We start from the raw sequence: 23,276 nt of genomic DNA, 5'->3' as shown, positions 1-23,276 counted from the left end.
CCTGGCTGGTCTCACCGAGGGCGTAAATAAGACAAGATGACGCTAGATGCTAGTGCCGGAGGGGTCCTTTCGGAAGTTACGAACCCTGATTCCAGAGTGTCCCTTGACACTGGCGGGCGGTAGTGATGCGAACCAGACAAAACGAAAAAGAACCGCAGCATACATGGGTTGGGACGCGCGCAGATAGGAAGGATCGTCGGCAAGAGGCCCGGTGTGCGGACGGGGGATGGGAAGCGGCAGAAAGAAGCTGCCTGACGACGAGGCGAGACACGAGAGGAAAGGAGTGGGTGGCGGCCCTGGAGAAACTAGGCGGGGATCAGTGATGGGCAGCGGCATGCAGCATCAGGATCACGATCGCGCATCAGAGAGGAAGGAAGTGTTCTTATGCAAGCGGGCGTCAATGGGGATGGGGGGCGGTGCTATAAGAGGAGGGGGAACGTCGCTGTTCGACCGCCGCCCTTCGCTCCTTACTAACACACCCGCCAAGCACGTGATGCTCTCTCAGGCTATTGACCCTCCGGCATCCCCGCTGTCAGCCGCCCCAGGTGCCACGGAGCAGCCCCTCCCGCCGGCAGCCGGACGGAGGAGGACGACAGTCAGCCTGCACTCCCTTGCAGACGCAGCGTTGGCAGATGCCTCCCACCGTCCCCAACTCACCCACCGTTCCTCCATCACCCTCCCGCCCATATCTAGCCTGCTGCCTGGCGCATCTGCACCCGTACCAGCTAGTAAGTCCTCGGCACAGAAGCTGCCGTCGAGAAATCAGGCTACATCGGGTCAGCCGTCGGTCAAAGGCTGGTCTCCTGCTACCCTCTCGCCCAAGAATACCGGTGCGCCAGTCGTGCTACCGCGGACTCGTGCAGTGTACCGCCCGATCGAGGTAAGTACTACGCCGGCTTAGATCGGCCGGGCATGACCAACTACTTAAATCTCAAATTGTAGGCCCCAGTCCACCCCCTGGTCCCCGACCAACACGTGGCTCTTGAGTACAATGTCCGTCGGTATACCCGTGCAGACTCTTCGGGCCGGCCTTCATCCTCATCCCAGGCCCAATCTTCATGCTGCAACATCGCACCTGCCGCACCCACTTCCAGACCTACTTGTCGAGGAAAAGCGCCCGCTGAACAGCCTATGCCACAGCCACACCCTCAAACCCAACTTCATAGGCGTTACCCACTCCAAGGTCTTCAGCTTGACAAGACGTACCCAGAGTGGTCAATTCATGGATGGCATGAAGATGCGCAGCGTCTCCTCCAACCTCCTCGGACGCTGACTCCTCCCAGCGTTTATGCGAAATCGAGATCTATCAGTCGTGGCGCTTACTCGAGCGGATCAGAGTTTGACAAACCAGCTCGCCCTCCACCTGGCTGGGGAGATAATGTGCATGGTACATCCCAGGCGTACGCACCTCCTTTTCTTCAAGCGAATACCCTTTACCCTCCACCTCTCCGGCCCATCAACTCGGAAGCGAAACCGCGTCAGAGGTCTTACAGGTTCATCACGCACGATACCGAACCGTCCACGGAACAGAAGAATCATGCAGTGACTCGTGCTTTGGGTACCGAGGAAGAGTGCAATGGGCCTCAAACCAAGGCTAAAGAGTCGTCCTCTTTGGGGAACAAGTGTTCTATTGGCTCCGCACCAAGTAGCCCGCCTAGCTGTCATCCGATCAAAGGTATCATACCAAGCGCATCACCCACTCCGGTCATTAACAACCATCCTCTCACGCGTTCAACTCCATCTACCTGGTCTATCACTTCTCATCTCAACATCACCACCTACCGCTCAAACTCCCACCAATCATCTCAAAGCCCCATTACCCCCAAAGCCGCGTTTGAGAACGAGCTCGATAGTACATCCAACTCGTCTTCTTCTAGTAGTGCGCCGTCTGAATACGAGGATGATGGCTTTGAGTTGTCAGACATGAGCGATCGTGGGCATGAGCCTGGCCGTGCACTTGTTCATGGTGGCATGGGCAGCAGGGAAAATATAGGTGAAGATGAAAAGGGGGAAAACCTCTCTGCCAAGCTTCGTCTCCAAATCCCACCTTTTTATTCCACACCTAGCGGCTCACCACTCAAATCTGTCAGTTCCGAGAACGTTACCCCGTCGTCTTCAAACTATACGCCTACCAGCAGCACAAAACGCGCCCGAATTTTGACCTCGACGTCAACTTGCAACCCAATGTCGACATCGTCTTGGGATGCAGAGAGAGAAAATGGAGTGCTCAAGGGCTGTACCAGCGGCAATACGGTTACGGTTGAGAGTACGGGTAGGAATGATGGGAAAGTGAGGCAAAAGGAGCAAAGAAGGAATAGGGAGAGAAGGAGAGAGCAGAATGCGGTTGCGCAGAAAAAGTTTAGGTGGAAGAAGAAGCAGATGGCGGAGAAAGTGAGCTCTTTGATTCCCCTTTTCGAATTCTTTAATTGAGCAAGATACTGACGGTACCATTGGGCAGATGGCAGCTGACCTTGAGTCTGCGAACGAGACGACATTGAAACTACAAGAACAACTTGAAGAGCGAGACAGCCTTGTTTCAAATCTCCAAAGCGAGTTGTCGTTGTACAAGCGCAAGTTTGGCGAGTGTACTTTGATCTAGTATTTCTTTTTTTCTCTTTCTTGCCCTTCTTTCCGTTGCTTCCATTGTAATCTTAAAAGCTGCGCGTCCATCATAAAAAGCGGATGACACATGCTGAAGCCGGGTCAATTAAAACGACGGCCACAGAAAAGCCATACCTAACAACTTATCTTGTATCAGCGGACACTCTCACCTAGCATGTCCATAGCATCATCAACACACAACTTGATTTTTGGTACATAATATCATTCATTCTTATTTCATCTACCGAGTCTTTCTCTTACCCTTAACACGCACGTACAACCATGATATCCATATTTAATGTCATTTTTTTGGGGCATTTATTCAGTCTGCCTCTCATTCTTTTCACGCATCAGTCCCACTTAAAGCTTCGCTTTGGTCTCTTCCTCACGGATGATGACGACTCCTTTACCCCATACCTTTCTCTCTTCAATATCTTTCAAACCTTGGACAACGCCCTCAACACCTTTGTAAGGTGTTGAATGAACGATGGGACGGATGTCGCCTGTAGAGAGGAGTTTGAGGACCGAGGAGCTTATCTGCTTGGCAGTTTCGGGTTCGCGCACTGTACAAGTTGGGATCGTAAATAGCGGATAGAAGGAGGAGAAGACGAAGGAGGAGACGAAAAGAAAGGCTTACGTTCGGTGGCGCCCCAGTAGACGCCGACGGCACTAGCCTGCTTTAAAAGGAGCAGATTGGCAGGAATCTACGGGGCTGGTGTTAGTACTTGGCCATCTGGGACAGGCAGCCTCCTAATAAGAAGAAGGAGACCACACCAGACCTTTTCGATAGTCCCACCAGCAAAGCCGACGACGAGTATCCTAGCATTGAAGTTGACACACTTCAGGCTGGGTACGATCATACCAACTGGATCGAATACGACATCCACCCCTTTGCCACCGGTTATCTTTTTGACGTCGTTCTATCGATCGTCCAAATGATCAGCACTTGTTTTTTTTTTTTTTTGTTTATCCTGCCGAGGTAAGAGGATGACAAATGGACACTTACTTGCCAACCTTCTTTGGTGTAGTCCACCACCTCGTCCACCCGTCCATGATCTTTGCAAAACTGTCGCTTGGCCTCTGAAGAAGCGGCCGCTATGACCTTGCATCCCAAAGCTACAGAAGAAAAAGTCAGTCGGGCTAGTCGCTTCAGAGATCGTCTTGGTTTGACCCAAATCCACTTGCATTTGGCAATCTGACAAGCAGCTATGCCGACACCACCGGCGGCACCATGTACCAAAACCCATTCGCCTATAGCACAAGGGCAAAGCCGAGCGTAAGTGGTAGTAACAGAGAAAGAGTGAACGACGTATCTCACCTGCTTTGGCTTGGGCTCGATTGACAATGGCAAGGTAGCTCGTCGTTGCCGTCCTATACAGACATTAGCCTCAATGATTTTACCTTACAGATACTAGGTTGCTCAGCTAGAAAATACTCGCAATGGTACCGTAGACGCTTCTGCGAGCGAAAGATTCTTGGGAACTGGCAACAGCCTCTTCCACTCTGCAACAGCTTGCTCAGCGAAGGCTCCTTGAGTTATACCAAACACCCGATCTGAATCATTATATTAGGACCTTTTCCTCTTATGATCCGCCTATCTCTCACCTCCTGGCTTGTAAGGGCATCCCGGTGGAATGGGCGAGGACTTGGAGATCGTTCCTGCAAGCTCTGCGCCCAAGATGAACGGTAAAGGCGGTTTAGCTATTACTCAATCAGTGTTATCCCCTACAGCAGCCTTGTAGCGTGTATGCAGACTTGCTCTGATATTTGCCTTGCGATTGCAAGATACTGAAAGTATGCCTTCAGCTTCAAAAGGGGGGATTTCCGTTTGACAGACTATACTATGACTCACTCGAAGAAGTTCAAGGCGGCTGCATGAACGTCAACCAATACCTCCCCTTTTTCAGCATCAGGTTTAGGTGGTTCTATTTGAGATCTATGTGATCATGACAACACAATCCATGTCAATTCCTTCTTCATCCTGGCGTGAAATGCAAAACCTTCGAAACAAAACGACCCACACATTGACCTTGCTCGGATGAACAAGCTCGGTTATTTGAAAGGCCTTCATCATCGTTGGACTTCTTGTCGAGTACCGTTGTAATTGTATTTCGGGTAGCGAACGGACTGCAAACATAAGAGCAGTACGAATGCAAAGAAAGATGCATAGATTTGTGATTGAGGGATTCATACAGTGCGTGGTCATATTTAATGTCTCGTAAGTGGATGCGAGCCGGTACACCGTATAACCGGGTAGAGGTGGTGGATTCCAACTCTGTATCACACTGCTATATTTATTCCAATGCTGCTTTCTGGTTGAATTACTACACCTTACACTCAGATTCCCCTGAGGCTCTCTGGTCAAAACTTATCCACGTATCCGCTGAGCACTCCCACCAAAATCATTACACAATGCTGTACATATCAAATGGTTTACGTCCTAGGTGGCTATGCCAGATCAAACAAAATAATAAGACTATTAATGTCTGCTCTCAAAATCTCCAAACATAGACCGGGGTTTTCCGAACATGCGTTTATCTGTCAGACAAAGAATCATACAAAGATCATCTGCGCCCCTCTAATAATTTCTCGCTCCAAATGATTATTGGCCGGCTTGCACTTGCTGTGCTAGAGGACTTGGGGCAACTTTCTTTCCTCGTCTGCCAAGTAGTGTTGCGTTATTGAGGTCCAAGTCGAACCCTCCAGCACTTTTGCCACCCTTTCCCCTATCCCTTTGCCCTGCCCGGCCATCGTAAATCACTGCCTCGGCTTCTCTCCTGTTGGCGCCTCCGCGACCGACGTAGTTGGCCACAGGTGGCTCTTTGATGCCAGCAGCGGCATTGGCAGCTGCACGACCACGATGTTCTTGGATCTGACGGGCCACAGCTTCACCGTGCTTCCTACGAGCTTCCTCAACCTGCGCCTGCTCGTCTTCCTCTTCAGCCTCCTCATTCAGGCCTTGCAAGAATCCACGCTGACCAGCACCGCCGGGACCATTGTACGCACGTCGTCGAGCGCCCTCTTCTTCCATACGATGAACAGCGTAAGTAACGTCAAAGGCTTCCTTGAGGGCACCCACTCCAGGGGAGCGGGCCTCACGGTTACCAGCGCGGATAGAAGCAAGGAGAGGAGAGTACATGGGAGATTCACTGGGCACAGCGCGAGAAGTGGGAGGGGGAGGAGGTGGGGCAGCATCTCGGATCCAAGGATGGGCAAGGAACTCATCAATGGTATATCGCTGAGCAGGATCAACGCAAAGGAGATGGGAGATGAGGTCTTTGGCGGAATGAGAAATGTCGTCCCACCAGGGACTTAAGAAGGTATAGTAACCTCGGGCCACCTTTTCTGTAAGAACGTTGATGCTTTCGTCGTAGAAGGCTGTAGTACATTGTTAATTGATGTCAATCATCGCAATCTAAAAGTACTCACGAGGGAAACCACACAGAAGAGTGTATAAGACGCAACCAAGGGCCCACATGTCGACACTCTTACTATATCTTTCATCTTTGACGATCTCGGGAGCGGTGTATCCGACGGTACCGCAAGGGGTCATGGTCTGCTCATCCCATACAATCTTTGACAGTCCGAAGTCGGCAATTTTCACCCTACCAATCTCACCACCCCCAATTCCAGGCTGGAATTCTCCTTCATCTTCCTTCTCCTCGTCATACGGCCGATGTACGGGATTACGAGAGGGAATAATTGGGATGCGTTCGAACAAGAGATTTTCGGGCTTGATATCACTGAAAAGCAACGAGTCAGCAACGGACAAACCCTATAATAAACTATGCCGACTTACCGGTGGACAACACCTCGCTCCTCGTGCAGGTATCGAATGCCTTCAGCGACTTGCAGGATAACGTGACGAGAAAGTGCCTCCGAAAAGTAAGTGAGCTTGACGATTTGATGGAATAATTCACCACCCTCCATCACTACGCGCGAGAGTTAACTGATAACCAGTAACGCATAGACAATTTCGCTTACGTTCGAGGACCAAGAAGTAATGTTCGTCGCTTTCGAAGAATTTCAAAAGCTTGACGATACTAGGATGGTCGATGCCGCGCATGATCTGGACTTCCTTGAGAATATTGGCACGCTGATGATAAAGTCAGCTTGCGTTACTCGCGAATTGACAATAACTCGAAGCAACGGGGGTACTACAAAAAGCTTGCTGGTATATACAAAGGCACTTTCGATGCTCGAGGGCCAGCATTCGCAAGTCCAGCAATAATATAGCAAAAACCCAAAGTCTAGATTACCGAAATCATAAACGACAAAGAATGAAACAATACCAACCTCTGTGACCCTTGGTCCCCTCTTCTTGAAGTTGGCGTTCAGATGCTTGTTACCGTGCTAACACCGCCAAACCTCGTCAGTCGATCTGTCCTGTGAATGTTTGCTTGAGATGTTCGATCGGGCGACGTCGATTCGTTACCAGCACCGTTGACGCGTCGTCCGATCGAATGAGGAATTGAAGACAATTTAAGGAATACAAAATGAACAAAAGCTCTCATCGCCTGATTCCCGACCTGGCCAGGGTCGGGAGGCAAATAAAGCAGAAGAAGTCTATCTACTGAGGACTAAAAAAACGAAGCTCGCCTCACCTGTGACTGATTGAGTTCATATTTGCGGACAACCTTCACGGCCACCTTCTGACCGCTCCTGCGATCAATAGCTTTGTATACATTAGAAAAGGCACCGTCGCCCATTTTTTCTATCAACGTGAACTCTTCGAGTCCCTGTGATGATGTTAGCCGAGTGCGTTCCAATGACTGGTTCACCAAAACGTACAGCATATACTGGCATCTTTTCGCTTTGTGCCCTCTCATCGGCAACGATTTTTTCGGCTTCTTCTCTGTAGTTAGGTGAAGCGGCGGGTATTTTGTTTTGTCCAGCTAATTATAACTGATGAGCCAGCCGCCCCATATGATTTTAGATCGACCCAAGTTGCTTACTAGTGCTCGTTGTGAGCTTTGCGCTGTATTCGTCCTTGCGGCGATGTTGTTGTTGTTGCTGCGGCTGAGACGGCTGCTGCGGTTGTTGTTGAACAGCAGCAGGAGGCAGCGGCTGCTGAGCTTGAGTGGTCTTTGATCGGCCGTTCTTCGTATCAGGCTGGGGGCTCGGAGACGCCTGTTGAGCGTGCTTCCCGTGACGAAGGATCTCTGGAGAACCGCGATATCGGGCAGAGCGTTGAGAAAGACCAGTAAAGCGCAGTGTTAAGGTAGAAGGTGAAGGAGATGAGGGGCGAAAGACATTTGAAGAGCGGGATGACGATAGATAGGCATCATCGGATTTAGGGATCGGTATAGGACACGATTGGTGAGAACGGCGATGAGATAAAGTCAGCGGCCTATTCGTCGACTGCGATGAAGAAATAAGGATCGGAGAGAGCACTTTGGGAGGAGAAGGCAAGAAAGGGGATGTGGAGAATGTCTGCGGATTTCTGGACATGGTTTGGACAGGATCGCTTTCGCTGAGGCCGACATGGCAAGGGTCCGAGGGACGTTGAAAAGTGATCATATGTGGATATTAAAGATAAACAGGAGCAAGACAGCAAAAAAAGAATTACAATTCGCGGATCGTCATATGCCTTGGTGGAGCGGAGTCCTTTGCTACACACAAAAGAACGCACAGACCTCTCCCTCGTCATAGCTCAATGGCCCGGCAAAATCAAAAGCCACAGCCGACCGGCCACAATTGCCAAGGGATAAAATACGGACGCCCACTCTTCTTTTCAGAAGGCGAAAACATGAGAAACAGAATATCCCAACGCCTCGGCAAGAGAGTGGCTTGCCATCAACCAGTCGTGCACAAAACTAACAGAACAAACAAAACTTTCAAAACAGGAAACAAGACACGAAACTCACGTTTGAAACTTGATAGCATGTCGTCTGATAAGCTGGCTTTTTGCAATGTGCTGATTGCTGCGTTGTATTCGTCTTGAGAACCAGCGATTTCTTCTGAAACAGCGGAGCGTGCTTGTAAATGTGATCTACTGATAGGGAGTTTACCCGTCGAGTTGAAGGAGCTAGAGGTTTTGCTACTTTGTTGACCGGAAGAAGACTGCTTTCCTGTTAATGTGGACACTATCCCTGGAAAAGGTGCAGTGCTGGAAAGCGTAGGGATGGCGGGATCGGAAAGAGGGACAATAATCGACGGAGAGGCTGGCGATGGTATTGACTGAGAACCGGAGGAATCGCTTCCCGAAATGGAGGTCGATGCCAGCCTAGAGTTCTGAGACTTGGTCGTCTTGAAGGATGGCCGAATGGCGGTGGGGCTGTGAGATATGACTGTGAAATCGGACGCAGTTTGCGCGGTGGCCAGGATTCACGATGGATAGGCAAAATAGTGGGTTTGGGTGAGCGAAGACGGCCGAAGGAATGCGGGTAGACAGAAAATGAAGGTGAAGGGGAGACATGCATCAGTCGAAGGTAGGAGAAATAGAAGGAGAGATTCCCAAGTCAGTAATCATCACCAAAAATTGACGTCACAGGAGACTTACGCTAATCACAGCCAGTTTTGTACTGCAATAGAGCCTGTGTGAATCTGCTTGTTGTCTTCAACGGCCTTGCGGTACGTTGCCCACACGATGCTCGATAGAGTTAAATACAAGTTGCTGGTAGAAAGAGAAACGATGCTGATTAAGATGAGGAAAGGCGCAGAAGGTGGATGACAAATTGCGCCGGATATTGGATGACTTGCTGGGAAGATCTGATCTGATAATAGAAGTATTTATTTGCGCGTCCTGCGTTTTGGGCTGAGCAATCGTAGGTGGCGTTGTTCGAAATGAGGGAATTGTTCAAAGGCGTTGAATTCGTTGTTTGGTGTTTCTGGAAGGACAACGTCGACCCGACGGTATATATTGCTGTGGTTACTGGTGCATGGGTTACTGCCCTCGTAACTCCTCTCAAAACATCCTAACATCATCACTCAGCATCATTGGAGCCATGCATACTGAACGGTAGGTGACCTGCGCCTCCCAGGAACTGGGCATAAAAATCCTTTTTGGATGACGTCAAAAGGTCCGGGGTTTTCTCTTCCGATTCGTGCTTTGTGGCGCGCATGGCACGTCACTCCGTCATACCTTGTCTTTTTTCCCGACCGGCAATCGTCGTTCATAGTTTCGATCGATTCAAAGCCTGGAGCCGAAAGTGGGTAGGCTGGCGGTGAATGGTCCCAGTTAGGCAGTCGAGATTCGGCTGCGTCAGGCGAGAGGGTGATGAGTTCGACAAGCGGTGCCAACATGCGTATTGTTTCAAGTCTGCGTGCGTAGCGAACAACGAAGTCGGTAGAGATGGGGCGCTATCATTTGGTTGGGTCCATTATTATATCGATTATATCATATATATCGTGTGTTATTATTTAACCTGGGCAGCGACGATCGCAGTAGTAATAGGGGGGTTAGAGATGTAAGGTGCAAGCAGGGTAGTTTGCAACCGCCGCTTCGATTGTGAATGTAAGACCCCAACAGACATTATTAGTCCTTTTCAGAAACAGAACCAGAGGCAGGTTCAGGAGAGTTATCAGGGGTCTGATCACTGGTGGACAGGGCTAACTAACGAGGATGACGATGTGAGATACGTATGGAACTTTCGTCTACTACTACAGTCGGAAGTGATAAAATGATGATGATGAACCAAAACCAAATCTAACATATGATAGCTGCGTGGGAACAACTGCACGCAGCTACTCTCCGTCGAGTACGATTGAAAACTACCACAGAAGGACAGTCACAACTGGAAATAACGTACGCCGGCCACAAGAATGACCTGATGGACCAAACATCGGTTACGGTAGTATTATTTATTGCTTATGGCCATCAACAACAGTATTAGACAACCACTTCGTTCATCTCCACCATTCTTCATGAAGGGCTCACTTCTCCTTTTTAGTAGTACAAAATAATCGAAGCATCTACTATAAATCAGTTTCGTGTAAAAAAAGCTTCAACTTGTATATATATGCAATGAGCCCAATGGCATGAAATAACCGAAAGACCACAACTAAACCACCGCACCACCGTAATCGCTAGTAGTAGCCACTAACCGGTCCCAAAATCATTCGATACTCTCTCTATTCACCTTGATGCCCTTCCCTTTAATGAATCCCCATTCCCCCCGACGTGTTCTGTCCTGCAGCAATCTCTTCCTGTTCGCTTCCTCATCACCTTCAACTAGTCCCGTTCCACTTCCAGCACCATCCTCTTTACCAACCGCGAGCCACCGTCTCAATTCGTCGGGTTCACGGAAACGGCGCGCCATGCGAGTGAAAGAAGTCTCGATTTGGGTGATGGTGGAAGGATCAAGGGCGGAGAGGTAGGGTTGAGCTTTGGATTCCCATGCATGGTATCTATTTGTTACGATCAGCTTCCGTAAGAAGAATCAGAGGTTGACGAACTTACGCGAGCTGACCAGATTCTTCAAAGTCATACTCCTTTGTCGCATATACTGCATGGATATGATCATCTGTCCAAAGAGGCCAAAAGAACGTCCTCTCTGACAAGACAGTTACCAACGTCGGGTACATCTGAGCTAATGTCCATGGCATCTCCTAAGAAAAGGTCAGCCATGACAACATAAGCCACTTTGGTTGACTCACCACTGAGTGCTCTGTCCATTTGTCCTCTCTGAAACCTTCGTAGCTGTCTAGCCACCGCTTCAAAAACTCTGCCCCCCTCCGTGCTATTATGACGGCATTGCAAAGTCCTTTGGGACGCATTTCATCGTCTGATGCGGGTTTGCGAAGAAAAGTAAGACCATGGGCCTCCAGCGCTAGAACAGTGTCGTACTGAAGGAGAGAGGCCGAGGAGAAGGAGCGAAGGACAAACGTATCGATATCGAGATATATACCACCATACTGTAAGAGTCTAGTGTTGTCCATGTCAGCGGGTATATATTCTGGGCATTCGGAAAACTTACACCTCTAGCCTGATTATATCGGCTTTGTGGGCAAACTGAGCATCAGACAAGATCAGTTAGTATTCTCGATTAGGAAGTGGGCAATGAGTGACGTACATGGACGACAGGTCTCTTGCTAGTTCCTATCCACTGCACATCCCTTGCCCTCTTAATTTCCATCATACCTCTCCTATTCCCCTGATCGTCTATCCATCCCTCCCAGTTCTTGACCCTCTCCCACCAGTAGCCCTTGGGCTCGTTGATACAGTGAAAATACACCACATCCGGCTTGAGACTGACCAACGCACTTCTCATTGCCAGATACGCAAAATACGGAAAGTCCGGCTGGTCATCGGCAAGGCCATATACATAATGTACCACATTCGGTATTGGTTCTTCCGGGGGAGGAAGACCTAGTGAGACAAGCTGGTCGGTGACAGTTGATGATGCGATGGGCGGCAGAGCTCTTGGCAGTAGTGATATGGCGCCTGATGGTCGTCGCGAATATATTGAAAGATACCATGGGACGTTGGATCCTATTAGTATACCAAGGGCTAGAATCACAACTGTAGGCAGTAGTCGTATCGCGGTGGATTTTAACCGTGACTGATATTTCAAGCATGTCAGAGCTGTGAGCGCTCCAAGAAGAATGTCGAACATACAGAAGGTCGGCCGCTCTCACGCGTTGTCATGGGCACATATTCTCTCTCACTAGCCAATCCCCAGTTGGCGGAGTTAAAAGCGGTCATGGGGAAATACGATGTGTCAGTACTAGTTCCTTGATGTCCCGGTAGCAGCCGACTCTGCGCCCAGTCAAGGAAGGGCAAAGAAGAGCGAGAATGTTGCTCTGTGGGAAGAAATTGTGACGAGGGAGACGATGGCAGTTTGGCTAAAATATCTTTTGGAGTTAAGAGATAAGGGGTGCTATGCACCAAGGGACAAGGGACAAGCTGAGCTGGACGTGACAAGAAATATGATAACTTGGCGCTGCGGGCTCCGGAAAATCAAATCGCAATCCTGAAAAGAGGCCGTTTCCCCGCCTGCGATAATATGCGAGCTGCGGTGACGCGCCCACCGCGACTTGTTTCGGCCGCCGCCACCTGCGGCAGATCTATTTTTTTGTTTTTGTTTGGCCACGCGAGCCTTTTTAACTCCTCTTGCCAGTAATAAATAGGCGTGGCCACCCATATGTGAGTAGATAGGCAACCGTTAATAAACGTCCATCGGTTCCTTCGTTCCCAATTCCTCCGAACACAGATCAATAGCCGTTCCGGCGGCTACCGGAGAATCGGCCCGAGACGGCGGAGGGAGATCTGACCGTTTTACACATCGTATAAATGAAATGTCTTCGAAGTTTGACACTTTGCTTTCACCAACAAACATCATTCATCATGTCCTACTTACAAGACCTCTTTGGCCTTACAGGAAAAACTGCTTTGTAAGTAGCTTTAAGGCAAGGCTCTGCAAAGACCTCCTTGCTGACGACCATCTCAGGATCACTGGCGCCACCCGGGGTATTGGGGCTCGAATGGCCCTTGCTCTCGCCAAAGCCGGTGCCGACATCATCCTTGTCCAGCGTAACACCAGCAACACCGCGACCCGAGACGATATTATTGCTGCGGGGGGCAAGGCTGACATTGTTGTTTGCGACCTCGGTGATGCAGCCTCTGTTGCCAAGCTCATTCCCCACGTTACCAAGGAGCTCGGACGAACTCTTGACATTGTCGTCAACTGTGGGGGTATCCAGCGTCGACACCCCGTTGAGAACTTCCCTGAGAATGATTGGAACGACGTTCTCCAGGTCAACTTGAACACTGTCTTCACTATCACTCGAGATGCTGGTAGGCACATGCTCGAATCTCGAGGTGGTGTCGCTGGTGAGCCCGTCCCCGAAGGCGGCGCTGCTGGCAACCCCAGAGGCTTCGGCAAGATCATCAACATCTCCAGCTTAGTGGCCTACCAGGGTGGTTTGAACGTTGTGGCTTACGCCGCTGCCAAGCACGGTGTCCAAGGCATTGTGAGTAGTTCGGTGTCCCGATAGTTGGCGGTAATCAGTTAGGCTTTGCTAACCAAGCTATACAGGTCAAGTCCTTCTCTAACGGTTGGGCTTCTAAAGGCGTCTGTGTCAATGCCATTGCCCCCGGTTACATCGCTACCGACGTGAGCTTCCCGCCTACTTTATCGCTCAAGTCACCAGCTGACATGTGGCCAATTTGCAGATGAACGAAGCTCTCATAGCAGACAAGGACCGAGCTCGTCAAATCCTCGAACGTATTCCTGCCGGCCGATGGGGATCTCCTGAAGACTTTGAGGGTGCCATTGTCTTCCTTGCTTCTCGAGCGAGTGACTACGTCACCGGTGAATGTCTGGTTGTTGACGGCGGATGGATGGCTCGTGAGTGTGTTTAATGTTCTCGTATGATCGGCGCTGACCAAGGATATGACCCACACCAGGTTAAACAAGACAGGACATGTGTTGTATCTGCTATATAGAAGGTTTTCATGCAAAGCCGTGCATACATCAATCACCCATCATTCATTCTGTTGCCATGTTGTAATTTAGACATCATGAATCTGACACCCTAAGGACATTCCCTCTGCAGACCAGTGAAACTAGCCTTTCAACGTGCATCAATGAACGTCGTATGATGGTGACAATTCATACCAAAACTCGACGAAATGCTACAAACAATACTATAACAAAACTACGAGTACGATACTATATGCAATAATGATTATGGTTGCCGATGAGTAGATAAAGTAGAACTTAGATAGAGTACTAGGGAGCGGATAGGAGGTTTCTAGATAGATAAGGGGGAGTGAATAGAGGATAGGATATATATACACAATGCAATAAAGTAATGATGAGGATAAGAAGGATTCGATGGATCTATAGAATACGTGCGAGAGGTAGATCGGGGAAAGAAGCGATTACAGCCAGCTGAACACTCAGACGATGTTAACAAACCTGGTTTGCCTAGTTTTTTTGTTTAGCAGCTTGCTTCTCATTTGCAGCCTAGATTGATCAGCACTGCCACCCTTCTCGAATAATAGAAAATAAACCTACCTGAGAGATTGTGAGGTAAGAGCGAGTAGGACTGGGCTGGCGCCCATCGACGTGAGCTGTAGTTTTGCGAGAATCGACGGTAAGGGCAGCAGCCTTGGTTTCAAGGTCTGTGACGGCGAATTCATCTTTTGTGTACTCTGAGAACTGCTCCATGAGGGTGAGGAACTGGATTAAAAATATTCTCACATCAGCCGAGCGATCTCGAAAAACATTTTCTGCCGTAGCGGTAATTTTCTCAAAGCCGAAATGGGACAAGTAAACTTACAAGCTCGGTCTTGCAGAACTATCAGTGAGAAACATGACCTATCAGCATACACTTTACACTACATATATGAAGCCAAGACTTACTTTGGGCACCGAATCGGTCGCCATCAATCTAAAGATATACACCTGGATTCGTTCATAAAGTTTGACCATAGTTTGTAGCTGGCTAGCATGTAAGGTGTCTCCAACACCGGGCTCAATATGGCCCTTCACTCCTGCTTCCTTGTCGGATGTGATCTGGTTCATGTAACCGACTAACTCGGCCCGAAGGTTGTGGTCAATGTTGAGTTCACAAGGAGAAGCGGGTGCGAGATAGGCTGCGGAACGTCAGAGGGATTTTACTGCCAGAGTACGAAATTAGCGCAATGCTCACTGTTGTAGATGACGAAGGCCATCGCGACCAAATCCTGCTGATGCTTTTCCATCGCTGCATGGCCCGAGACCTTTGCCTGCTTCGATCCCGGTGCTGCGACGGCCGAACTTGTCGTTTGGAATCTCCTCTTGAAATCCTGTACATCCAACCAGAAGCTCAAATTCTCCTCACAGAAATTACTCCTCAAAAATTCACGGAATAAGCTCCTCAGAGCAGGTTCCTCGAGAATCTGCTTCAGTCGCGCTGTATGACTGTCCTTGATGTGGTTATCGCCGCCTGGTACACCAGAAATATCAAAATCGCCGCGGAAGCGATCAGACAGTGATGTACGGCGTTGTACGGAAACAGAGGGGCTCGCTTCGTGGGAAGGTCTGGCCTTGTTGCCTGGAGTAGTTTCGACGGAAAGGTTGGCTTTAGAAGCACCAGCCGCATGGTTGGTAGTGGTTTCGTTCCATTTCGCAACGGCAATTCCTTCCTTTGTGATTTTGTAGATGGCTCGCTCAGTGACTCGAAACTCTGCTTCTTGCTACAAGGCTATTAGATTTCCACTAGTATATGAATTCGAAAATTGCTTGCCATGATAGCTCCGGCCCCGCCACCGGCACCCCCTCCCCGCGCGCTGACAATCAAATTCTCCTCCTTGATCTTCCCCTTGTCGCTCACAAGTGTGATTAACCCGTACCGAACAAAGTGGGCAAGGATTTCCGCGGCTTCATCTATCCCCGTTGCTGACGTGAAATCCAACATCCAATTAACGGCGGCCCGTGCTGAAAAGATGTAATCGTCCGATGAGGTTGTCTTCTCGCCTCCACCAGGTTTTCGGACAATGATACCCTCGGACCGGTCGAGCGTCTCGCCAGCTGGAAGAGATGGTGTCTTGGTATAGAATCGAGAATAGTAATGCGCCAATATTTCATCCTCATTCAACTTGGTTAAGTTTGGTATGCGACCGACGAAACGCCTGAACAAGACTTCAATGACGTTCCGTGTGATGATGACCTCATCATCACCTGATCGCCTTTCGAGATGAAGCAGTTTCATAGTGATTGGTTGCGTCGCAAAAAGTTTGAGGAGATGGTCTGTTGTGATGCCATTTTTGGATACAAATCGCTCGAGGATATGAAGACCTTTGGGAGTCAACATATAGATACCTCTGTCTTTGAAAAAGCCGGCCATAATATCCGTGGCGTTCTCTACAAGGTGACAATCCATAAAGTGTTGACAAATACCCTTGGCCATCTCGCGGGACATTGAGAATGTCGTAGTGGTCGTGGTAGTGACGATACGAGTAGGATCTTTAGGATCGGCGGTCCGGGTTGATTGGGAGAACTTGAGGGAGGCGAGATTGAGACAGGCATCGTCTCTTTTGTCGTTGTCAGCTCTTACATTTAAATCATGAGGGCAGACCCACGTTGTGAAACTGTTGGGATAGGTCTTGAAGAAGTTTCGATGGGTGTCGAAATTCAGACTGGCCACTAAAGTACAGAACAGATCATGAGTGTCCTGATATTACTTGATGTTAGCGACAACGATGCTAAATAAGATGGCAGCTGACCTTGACGAATGGCCTACCCCATCGGGTAGTCTTCATAAGATGGGAGTTGGTAGTGCTGGACATGATGACCAGGTAACAGTTTCAAACTAAGTAGAAGTTGGCAACTGTGCTGGCAGAGAAGTCTGGTTATCCCAGGCAGCGTTCTGTGCAGGAACTGTGTAAGGTGCCTTTGAGTACAAGAGATATCTGGACGTGAAAACCCAGTGGCTGAATGAGACGGCTGTTGCGGTAAGAACCCGAAAGCTTGACAGAGAAAGAAGAACGATTTTGAGTGTGAAGTGGGACTGGCAATTATGGGACCGACCAGACTGTGCTCGGAGTTGTGTAACTATGAGTGCTTTTGATGTGTGTGGTGACGAGGCAGATGGCTGGATAGAGGGGAAGGGGAAAATGCAAGGATATAGCGGTGCTAAAGGTAATGTATACCAAATCGGGATGAAGGGTTGGCGGGAGGCGAAGTGTGCGTAAAGGCTAGGCGGGCATCCACGTCAGCTCTGAGGAGGCGAGAGAGAAGAAGAGTGGAAGAGGCCCGAGCGGATAAAGAAGGACACTGTTCCCCTTCCTGATCCGAGCAGACGATGAATCGCCGGCATCAACACTCACATTGGCCTTCTCTGATCTTCTTTTTCTGATGCTCGCTTTGTTACTAAGGCCTATGACTTGCAGCTCGATTCAAGGCGCTGCTAGAAAGCTCAGAAAGTCAGCCTTTATATCAAGCAATGCTCCCGGCCAATCACCTACATCTCAGCTCCTGTGCTGTATAGCAGGCACTTCAGATATATTTCTCTTCCTGAGGCGTTTCAAAGGAATACATGACCATAAAAAGGAATATAGGGAATTGGATTGGTCCGTCAGATGCAAAAGATCGGCAGCCGATCGCAGGTAAAAGCTGGAAGGGATGATAGGAAGAAGGCGCCGCGGTCAAAGGCTGAGTTGCGCAGAAGTGGGCTGTGAACTGCGAATAGATTCTAGCTGTTAAAATAGGTAAAGAGCAAGCAAGGGCAGTCAGCTGTCTGTAATATATGTGTATATAACATGAACGACGGAGAAAGACTATTTATATACTCACCGACCACAGACAGGGATCACAGCAGATCAAATGAATCTGTCGGAACTTGTCGCACCACCTGATTTTGAACGAGATAAAGCAACCCGAGTTAACTCTGATTGATACCGGGCGGGTCCAGATGATGGGGACAGAAGGGAAAAGATAATACGATACCTGTGGTTGCTGAAAAATGTTGTAGAGTGATTCAGGAGCGGCCGAAAGTCAGTCGTAGGTGACGGTCAAATAACGTCAGCTCTGTAACACATAGTGACAACGACTATGATCCTTTTCACTTTGTACGCAAGTGGCTTCTGAAAAAGAGACTAGGAAAAACTGCATGGCCGTAGTTATGCAGTATTGCCGATCCCTTGACATTCGCACTCTATCGGCGTCGATCCCCATTTGTTGTTGCTCCATTGCCCGGGTTTGTAGTGAGGCGGATTGGCGTTGTGTAAACCAAAGGATAACGAAGAGAACAATAAGCAACTGAGACAGAAAGGGAAGGACGCGTTTCATCTGTACAGTGCCTGAAACCGTGCCTCGCTTCCGTGCCATTTCCAAACTCCGCTACAACGCCCGGCTGCCGTTGACGCGAACAACTAAAACAGATACTTTTTGTTCTTTGTCTCTTTTGCTGCTCCGCTTTTCAACGGATCTGGAGGTACAATAGACGGACGGCACACACGTGATGCCTGTCTTCGAACAATAGGGTGAGTGCTTTGCATGGCGCTAAATGCACACACACAAACCCTCTATCTACAACGTACACGACCTTCACTTCCTGCTCTCTAAACAGTGCATTGGAACATCCCTACGTCACTGTTTTCCATTTTAACCAGCTTATAAAGACTGAATTCAAACATGACTACTATCAGTGGACCGATCCGTTCTTCGGCCGGCGACTGACCGTAGGAGAACAGATGAAACTCTAGCGAAGCTCATGTCAACGGTCAGGAGATGATGCGTATATAGTGACGCTTGAATTTGACCTGTCATTCTGCAGGCCGGCTGTTACGAGATGTTTGCTGGCGTATGATGCTGATATGTACATGGCTGTAGGTCCAAGGAAAAAAGATAATGGGGCTACTGTTTAGATTACTTCTCCAAGGGTTAGAAAAGTTCATTGAAATTTTTGCGGGTGATTGATAAATAACTGTTCTATAGTCAACTAAACCATATCGGTGACAGTTTATAGGTTTTCTTCCCTAGCCATCCAGGATATATTCAAGCCATCCTCATCTTTGAAAAAAAGTGTCGCTCTCTTTGACCGCCTGACAAAGTCGTCCCACGTTTCGGTAACTTTTAAAATGTCGTCTCGTTCCTTCAATACAAACATGGGTCGAAGCTGCACATCCATGCTGACGAAGGCGGAGGCCACAATAAAGCCTAAGCAATAATTACGAACAGCACATTGGATGATAATTTGCTATGCATAATCAAAACGGACATGTCACAAAAAGAACACCAGAAAAGCCCGAAATCCCTTTGATCGCTACATCCCACTTCCCCTTGCACGCTAATCCCTTACACGCTAATGTCAAAGTCAGCCCGATTCCTTCGAGACGCATACAATGGATAAACTTACCTCATCATCGATATCATCCTAAACTCGCGTCCACCACCCGGGTCAGATGTTTCTTCCAACAGTTCGCAAGTGATGGTATGTTTTCCTGGTTGCAGGTTATCTCTTATAGGGGCGAATCGCCCAATATTCCTTGAAGCTAAAGTTAACTCACCAATTGACGAGATAGAGAAAGAAAAAAACTTACACATTCCCATTGTCCCAATAGCCTTCAATTTTTACACTCTTCCTTCTCTCTTCATCCGCCCAACATTCTACCGTACCCAACCCAAACGTCTTGCTCTTCAACGCATACATCTTGACGATCCCCACACTTGTCTCCAACTCAAAAGTGACCCTCGCACCCGGCGTCCTCGCAACAAGATATGGCTTATCCAAATGCTCTGGATGGACCCAATATTCCCACCCTTCGTTGGCCGATGGAGTAAGATTGAAATGCGGTTCTTTAGCGCGCGTTGAGAGACAGGTAGGGTGGAAGGGAGGGACAGAGTAATCGAGATGGGGATTCCATCCTTCCAAGACGCGGAGGCGGGGGAGTATACCGTATTCGATAGGGGTGGACCAGAGACCGGGCATGAGTTCGCCGACAGGTTTCTCTTCGGTAGGGTCTTTCCTCCAGCTACGGGATTGCTCGGGCCACCATTTTTGTTCTGCGGCTAGTAGCTCATCCTCGATTTTGGCATCTTCCTTGTCCTCAGTTTGAGGTGGTTGTGCGAGAGCGACAATGGAGAGAGCTTCGAATGCAGATGGAGACTGGACATGGAAAGTAGGTTGAGAAATCATTTCACATGCAACGTCTTTGACAAAGCTTGCGACGAGCATGCCGAGATCGCGATGTCCGTGAGAATTAATATGCCGGGTGTCGGGGTTTCCCCACCAGCTATCACAGAGTCAGTATGATTTGAGGCCTGCATTAAGATTTACCCACTCCTGGGCAAAGTAAGGTCCAACGAGTTGAGGATGCCTGGCAAAATGGTTTACGAGCGGAAGCCTTTGGTTGATCACAGGGACATCGTAGTACTGAGCGACGGGGCTTCGCTCTCTTCGTGAGCTATAATTCAAAGGCAAAGTCATTTTTCACTTACAGGTGCATCCTTCCACCTCCACCACCCATCCCACCATTGCTAAACGCCATAGCCTCAATGAGCATCACCGCCGGCTTATTAGGAAGATCCAACAATCCGCGAAGGAGGTTTTCCATATTCTCCACGTGTTCCGGGATACCCTCATCGTTCACTGCCAGTTCGACAAGCACCAAATCAGAGTCAGAGGGGATGTGGAGAGGGAAGCAAAAGGAAAAGTAGTCGGAACCGGTGGCTGAAATAATTACATCAGGCTGTGACCGTTTCCAAGAGATGGGCTCGAATCCTTACCTGGGGCGGCACCATTGACTTGCTTGATCTCTACGCCTTCCCCTGCAAATTCCGTCAACCATTCCCAGAACTTGTGGAACCAAATCTCATTTTGCCACACCTGATGGCCTTTTGTCACTGCAGATACAATGAGACTGTTGTTCATGTTGGCAATAGAGGAACTTACCACTACCGCCAATGGCAGAGATGGTGAGCGGCTCGCCTCGCATGATCTTTTGAAGCAATAGGCGCATTCTCTCATGAGAGCCTGCAGAGTGTTAATAATGATCATCTTCAGCCCTAAACTTACCCTCATACGCTCTGCTAAGTCGCAAATTCGTTCTTCCATATTCTCGCTCAAACGCATCCTCCGCTTCACAGTACCCTCTTATTTTATCTATCCTTTTCCGTATTCCTTTATCCTTCGTCTCCAAACCATCCGATGAGCTGTAGAGGCCGAACTGGACCTTTAATTTGGAGATTGGGCCTGAAAGAAAATGTGATTGCGGATGATGGTGAGTGTGAAGGAAGAGTACAAGAACAAGTGAGAGAAGGGCAGCGAGAAGGATGTGTGAGCGACGAGGGGAGCCTAGTGGGATCATCTTTCGTGTCTACCACTTGGATGGAGTGGAACGGGGAATTCGAGTTGATTGATGGATTGTTCAGTTGTTATGGGGAATGAAGTGCGATTTTTGTTAAAACCCGAACGCTAAAGTTTCATCGCATTATCTGATTTGGGGAGGCTGCGGATGACGGTCGGATAGAGGTAAAACGGCGCTAGAAATGGCGCTACGAGAGGTGTTTGCAGGTAAGTCTTTTGGTTGTTCTGTCAATTCAGCGAGACAGTTGTGGCGGATTGTGGGCTGAAAACGGGATATGAGCGGGCGTCGAGGCCACAACAAAACAAAGAAAATGCAAAAGACAAAGTTATCCTCTTTTACCGAAACGACGGGAGAAGCTAACAAGATGTGAATCTTGGAATCGAAACGTCGTGGCAAATCCGAAACAGTCTAGAGCCCAGGCCCAAAAAAGGTCCCATCTATGGAGACAACCCAATGTCCGTGATCAAAGACGCATCGGCCTCATCCGATTCGCTCATCATCATCGATCATTCAGCATGGCTACTACGTAATAATAACCCATATCAGAGATCTTCAACTGCATCGAGTCCCATATCTCAAAAGTCCCCGCCCCGAAAAGCCGAGGTGGCCTCTATATACGTAATGTGTTTTTGCTTTCCATCTCTACATCCGATTTCCAACAGGCCACTCGACCACCATGACTATATCAACGGTAGCATTCCTCTATCCAGGAGCCATGGGTGCATCCTTGGCCCGCGTTCTCGCCGTCCGTCTCCCTCACCTCAAACTGCTCACCTCTCTTCAGGGCCGATCCCAAGCCACCATCTCCAGAGCAGAATCGTGTGGGCTCACCAATGTGCCATTTGCCGATCTTATAGCACAGTCAGACATCATACTGTCAATTTTACCCCCAAGCTCGGCTGTCTCGCTGGCCAAAGAGGTCGTCGCCCACGTCGCAACAGAGAAAAAACCAATATTTGTTGACGCCAATGCTGTATCTCCAGAAACAGCAGCCCAGATATCGTCTATATTTGAGGCCAAAGAGATCCCCTTTATTGATGGGTGCATCATCGGTTTCCCAGCTACCGAAGACTTTTCTTCCATCCCTAAGCTTTATCTCTCCGCCTCGCCAGAACGGGAAGACCTGATGCGAGAGGTAACACAAACACTGAGTGGAGGAGAAGAGGGAAAGGGTATGAGAGTCAGACCCATGGAGGGATCTGGCGTAGGCGGAGCGAGTGCTTTGAAGATGTGCTATGGAGGTATCAACAAGGCCGTCAGCGGTCTTGCTGCGGCCATGGTGCTTTGTAAATAAAGGCTTTCTCCTGAAGATGTCAATAAGAGGGCTTTGCTTATAGTATTCTGTACAATAGCTGCCCAAGCCCATTCTCCCGGCACTGCCAAAGCTTTCCTTGATGAGCTATCAGAGTCTCAACCTGCGCTTACGAAGAAGTTGAGCAGAGCGATTCCCGATATGATCCCCAAAGCCTATCGAGTAAGTGTGCCTCCAGCTTCACTTGCAAAACTTCCACACGCAATAATTACCTGACATGGTATATTAGTGGGTTGGGGAGATGGAGGAAATCTCATCGTTCATCACTTCATCCATCCTTCAATCCGCATCTATCACCCATCCCAACCCGGCAGATATGTATCAAGGTCTTGCGCAAATGTTTCAGAGAGTGGCAGATGATGTGAAGCATTCCCAAGCTGGACAAAGAGGAGAGGAAGTAAAGATTTTGTTGGATTGGGCAAAGAGGGGGGAGAAAGAGCTCGCGAAAAAGGAATGAGAATGGGGGAGGGAAGAGCGAAAAGGCAGCCTGTACAGTAGGTTGCAGTCTGCGGGAGGAGGAGTCATTCGTTATTCCCTGCCCCCAGTTGAGATCGGCTATATTGTCCAAAACAATGCAGTTGTAACTTATGACTTACAATTCAAGAGGCTAAACGCAAGCTGGTG

At 49.0% G+C, this 23,276-nt stretch overlaps 8 protein-coding genes across 9 annotated transcripts in view; 3 read left to right on the top strand and 5 right to left on the bottom strand.

The window, feature by feature from the left end:
- CNA01200 (conserved expressed protein) overlaps positions 1-2,905 on the top strand; it is a 3,570-nt gene extending 665 nt beyond the window's left edge. The window contains exons 3-5 of the mRNA XM_024656171.1: positions 1-880; positions 943-2,391; positions 2,459-2,905. The exon at positions 1-880 is cut by the window's left edge and continues 79 nt beyond it. Of these exons, the coding sequence (XP_024511847.1) occupies positions 227-880; positions 943-2,391; positions 2,459-2,599 (2,244 nt within the window). The 5' untranslated portion in view covers positions 1-226 and the 3' untranslated portion in view covers positions 2,600-2,905. The remainder of the gene's footprint in view (positions 881-942; positions 2,392-2,458) is intronic.
- On the bottom strand, positions 2,845-4,769 carry CNA01190 (conserved hypothetical protein). Its single transcript, XM_024656170.1, has 11 exons — positions 4,623-4,769; positions 4,454-4,537; positions 4,361-4,389; positions 4,207-4,302; positions 4,041-4,155; positions 3,920-3,972; positions 3,787-3,852; positions 3,608-3,717; positions 3,381-3,521; positions 3,239-3,305; positions 2,845-3,164 (listed from the first exon to the last, which is right to left on the bottom strand). Exons 1-11 carry the CDS (start codon positions 4,736-4,738, stop codon positions 2,962-2,964), a joined length of 1,080 nt encoding a protein of 359 aa, XP_024511846.1. The 5' UTR covers positions 4,739-4,769; the 3' UTR covers positions 2,845-2,961.
- Positions 4,770-5,009: 240 nt separating this feature from the next.
- On the bottom strand, positions 5,010-9,408 carry CNA01180 (serine/threonine-protein kinase, putative). Of its 2 annotated transcripts, XM_566563.2 has the most exons (10): positions 9,104-9,408; positions 8,469-8,891; positions 7,557-7,763; positions 7,393-7,496; positions 7,206-7,340; positions 6,898-6,954; positions 6,586-6,697; positions 6,401-6,533; positions 6,031-6,344; positions 5,010-5,979 (listed from the first exon to the last, which is right to left on the bottom strand). In XM_566563.2, the coding sequence occupies exons 2-10, from the start codon at positions 8,485-8,487 to the stop codon at positions 5,204-5,206; spliced, it is 1,857 nt and encodes a 618-aa protein (XP_566563.1). In that variant the 5' UTR covers positions 8,488-8,891; positions 9,104-9,408; the 3' UTR covers positions 5,010-5,203. The 2 variants fall into 2 exon arrangements, with proteins under 2 accessions (XP_566563.1, XP_566562.1); XM_566562.2 differs by lacking the exon at positions 6,898-6,954.
- A 1,033-nt stretch (positions 9,409-10,441) lies between these two features.
- On the bottom strand, positions 10,442-12,451 carry CNA01170 (conserved expressed protein). Its single transcript, XM_024656169.1, has 6 exons — positions 12,161-12,451; positions 11,616-12,104; positions 11,520-11,554; positions 11,200-11,467; positions 11,003-11,151; positions 10,442-10,950 (listed from the first exon to the last, which is right to left on the bottom strand). Exons 1-6 carry the CDS (start codon positions 12,245-12,247, stop codon positions 10,659-10,661), a joined length of 1,320 nt encoding a protein of 439 aa, XP_024511844.1. The 5' UTR covers positions 12,248-12,451; the 3' UTR covers positions 10,442-10,658.
- Positions 12,452-12,879: 428 nt separating this feature from the next.
- On the top strand, positions 12,880-14,367 carry CNA01160 (LSDR, putative). The gene is made up of 5 exons (XM_566558.2): positions 12,880-12,936; positions 12,993-13,515; positions 13,581-13,658; positions 13,718-13,892; positions 13,952-14,367. The coding sequence occupies exons 1-5, from the start codon at positions 12,890-12,892 to the stop codon at positions 13,954-13,956; spliced, it is 828 nt and encodes a 275-aa protein (XP_566558.2). The 5' UTR covers positions 12,880-12,889; the 3' UTR covers positions 13,957-14,367.
- Positions 14,026-18,255, bottom strand: CNA01150 (conserved hypothetical protein). The gene is made up of 12 exons (XM_024656168.1): positions 17,979-18,255; positions 17,826-17,883; positions 17,498-17,728; positions 17,360-17,439; positions 16,757-17,227; positions 16,613-16,704; positions 15,778-16,564; positions 15,202-15,727; positions 14,913-15,145; positions 14,830-14,847; positions 14,565-14,729; positions 14,026-14,513 (listed from the first exon to the last, which is right to left on the bottom strand). The coding sequence occupies exons 5-12, from the start codon at positions 16,817-16,819 to the stop codon at positions 14,475-14,477; spliced, it is 1,923 nt and encodes a 640-aa protein (XP_024511843.1). The 5' UTR covers positions 16,820-17,227; positions 17,360-17,439; positions 17,498-17,728; positions 17,826-17,883; positions 17,979-18,255; the 3' UTR covers positions 14,026-14,474.
- A 970-nt stretch (positions 18,256-19,225) lies between these two features.
- On the bottom strand, positions 19,226-21,666 carry CNA01140 (expressed protein). The gene is made up of 8 exons (XM_566554.2): positions 21,049-21,666; positions 20,926-21,006; positions 20,760-20,876; positions 20,472-20,703; positions 20,315-20,419; positions 19,574-20,266; positions 19,390-19,518; positions 19,226-19,335 (listed from the first exon to the last, which is right to left on the bottom strand). Exons 1-8 carry the CDS (start codon positions 21,338-21,340, stop codon positions 19,329-19,331), a joined length of 1,656 nt encoding a protein of 551 aa, XP_566554.1. The 5' UTR covers positions 21,341-21,666; the 3' UTR covers positions 19,226-19,328.
- A 214-nt stretch (positions 21,667-21,880) lies between these two features.
- On the top strand, positions 21,881-23,276 carry CNA01130 (conserved hypothetical protein). Its single transcript, XM_024656167.1, has 3 exons — positions 21,881-22,626; positions 22,693-22,814; positions 22,882-23,276. The coding sequence occupies exons 1-3, from the start codon at positions 22,017-22,019 to the stop codon at positions 23,107-23,109; spliced, it is 960 nt and encodes a 319-aa protein (XP_024512025.1). The 5' UTR covers positions 21,881-22,016; the 3' UTR covers positions 23,110-23,276.

The sequence above is a fragment of the Cryptococcus neoformans genome, chromosome 1 (assembly GCF_000091045.1).
Source record: "Cryptococcus neoformans var. neoformans JEC21 chromosome 1, complete sequence".
NCBI lineage: Eukaryota > Fungi > Basidiomycota > Tremellomycetes > Tremellales > Cryptococcaceae > Cryptococcus > Cryptococcus deneoformans.
This window is presented reverse-complemented; position numbering and strand designations above follow the sequence as displayed.

Bases quoted from the DNA above. Each gene is read 5' to 3' on its own strand.
- CNA01150 (XM_024656168.1), bottom strand. From the start codon at position 16,819: ATGTCCAGCACTACCAACTCCCATCTTATGAAGACTACCCGATGGGGT. The intron at 16,565-16,612 runs GTGGGTCTGCCC...CAACGACAAAAG, and splicing joins TATCCCAACAGTTTCACAAC to AGACGATGCCTGTCTCAATC. The intron at 14,514-14,564 runs GTAGGTTTATTT...TGATCAATCTAG, and splicing joins CTTACCTCACAATCTCTCAG to GCTGCAAATGAGAAGCAAGC.
- CNA01130 (XM_024656167.1), top strand. From the start codon at position 22,017: ATGACTATATCAACGGTAGCATTCCTCTATCCAGGAGCCATGGGTGCA. The intron at 22,627-22,692 runs GTAAATAAAGGC...TCTGTACAATAG, and splicing joins TGCTGCGGCCATGGTGCTTT to CTGCCCAAGCCCATTCTCCC. The intron at 22,815-22,881 runs GTAAGTGTGCCT...ATGGTATATTAG, and splicing joins TGATCCCCAAAGCCTATCGA to TGGGTTGGGGAGATGGAGGA.
- CNA01140 (XM_566554.2), bottom strand. From the start codon at position 21,340: ATGATCCCACTAGGCTCCCCTCGTCGCTCACACATCCTTCTCGCTGCC. The intron at 20,704-20,759 runs GTAAGGATTCGA...TAATTATTTCAG, and splicing joins AGTCAATGGTGCCGCCCCAG to CCACCGGTTCCGACTACTTT. The intron at 19,519-19,573 runs GTAAGTTTTTTT...TTTAGCTTCAAG, and splicing joins TATTGGGACAATGGGAATGT to GAATATTGGGCGATTCGCCC.
- CNA01190 (XM_024656170.1), bottom strand. From the start codon at position 4,738: ATGTTTGCAGTCCGTTCGCTACCCGAAATACAATTACAACGGTACTCG. The intron at 4,303-4,360 runs GCAAGTCTGCAT...ATTGAGTAATAG, and splicing joins ATCGCAAGGCAAATATCAGA to CTAAACCGCCTTTACCGTTC. The intron at 4,156-4,206 runs GTGAGAGATAGG...ATAATGATTCAG, and splicing joins ATGCCCTTACAAGCCAGGAG to ATCGGGTGTTTGGTATAACT.
- CNA01160 (XM_566558.2), top strand. From the start codon at position 12,890: ATGTCCTACTTACAAGACCTCTTTGGCCTTACAGGAAAAACTGCTTT. The intron at 13,516-13,580 runs GTGAGTAGTTCG...CAAGCTATACAG, and splicing joins AGCACGGTGTCCAAGGCATT to GTCAAGTCCTTCTCTAACGG. The intron at 13,659-13,717 runs GTGAGCTTCCCG...GCCAATTTGCAG, and splicing joins CCGGTTACATCGCTACCGAC to ATGAACGAAGCTCTCATAGC.
- CNA01170 (XM_024656169.1), bottom strand. From the start codon at position 12,247: ATGACCGCTTTTAACTCCGCCAACTGGGGATTGGCTAGTGAGAGAGAA. The intron at 12,105-12,160 runs GTATGTTCGACA...TTGAAATATCAG, and splicing joins GTGAGAGCGGCCGACCTTCT to TCACGGTTAAAATCCACCGC. The intron at 10,951-11,002 runs GTAAGTTCGTCA...CGTAACAAATAG, and splicing joins GAAGAATCTGGTCAGCTCGC to ATACCATGCATGGGAATCCA.
- CNA01180 (XM_566563.2), bottom strand. The intron at 6,534-6,585 runs GTAAGCGAAATT...TCTCGCGCGTAG, and splicing joins TTACTTCTTGGTCCTCGAAC to TGATGGAGGGTGGTGAATTA. The intron at 5,980-6,030 runs GTGAGTACTTTT...AATGTACTACAG, and splicing joins TCTTCTGTGTGGTTTCCCTC to CCTTCTACGACGAAAGCATC.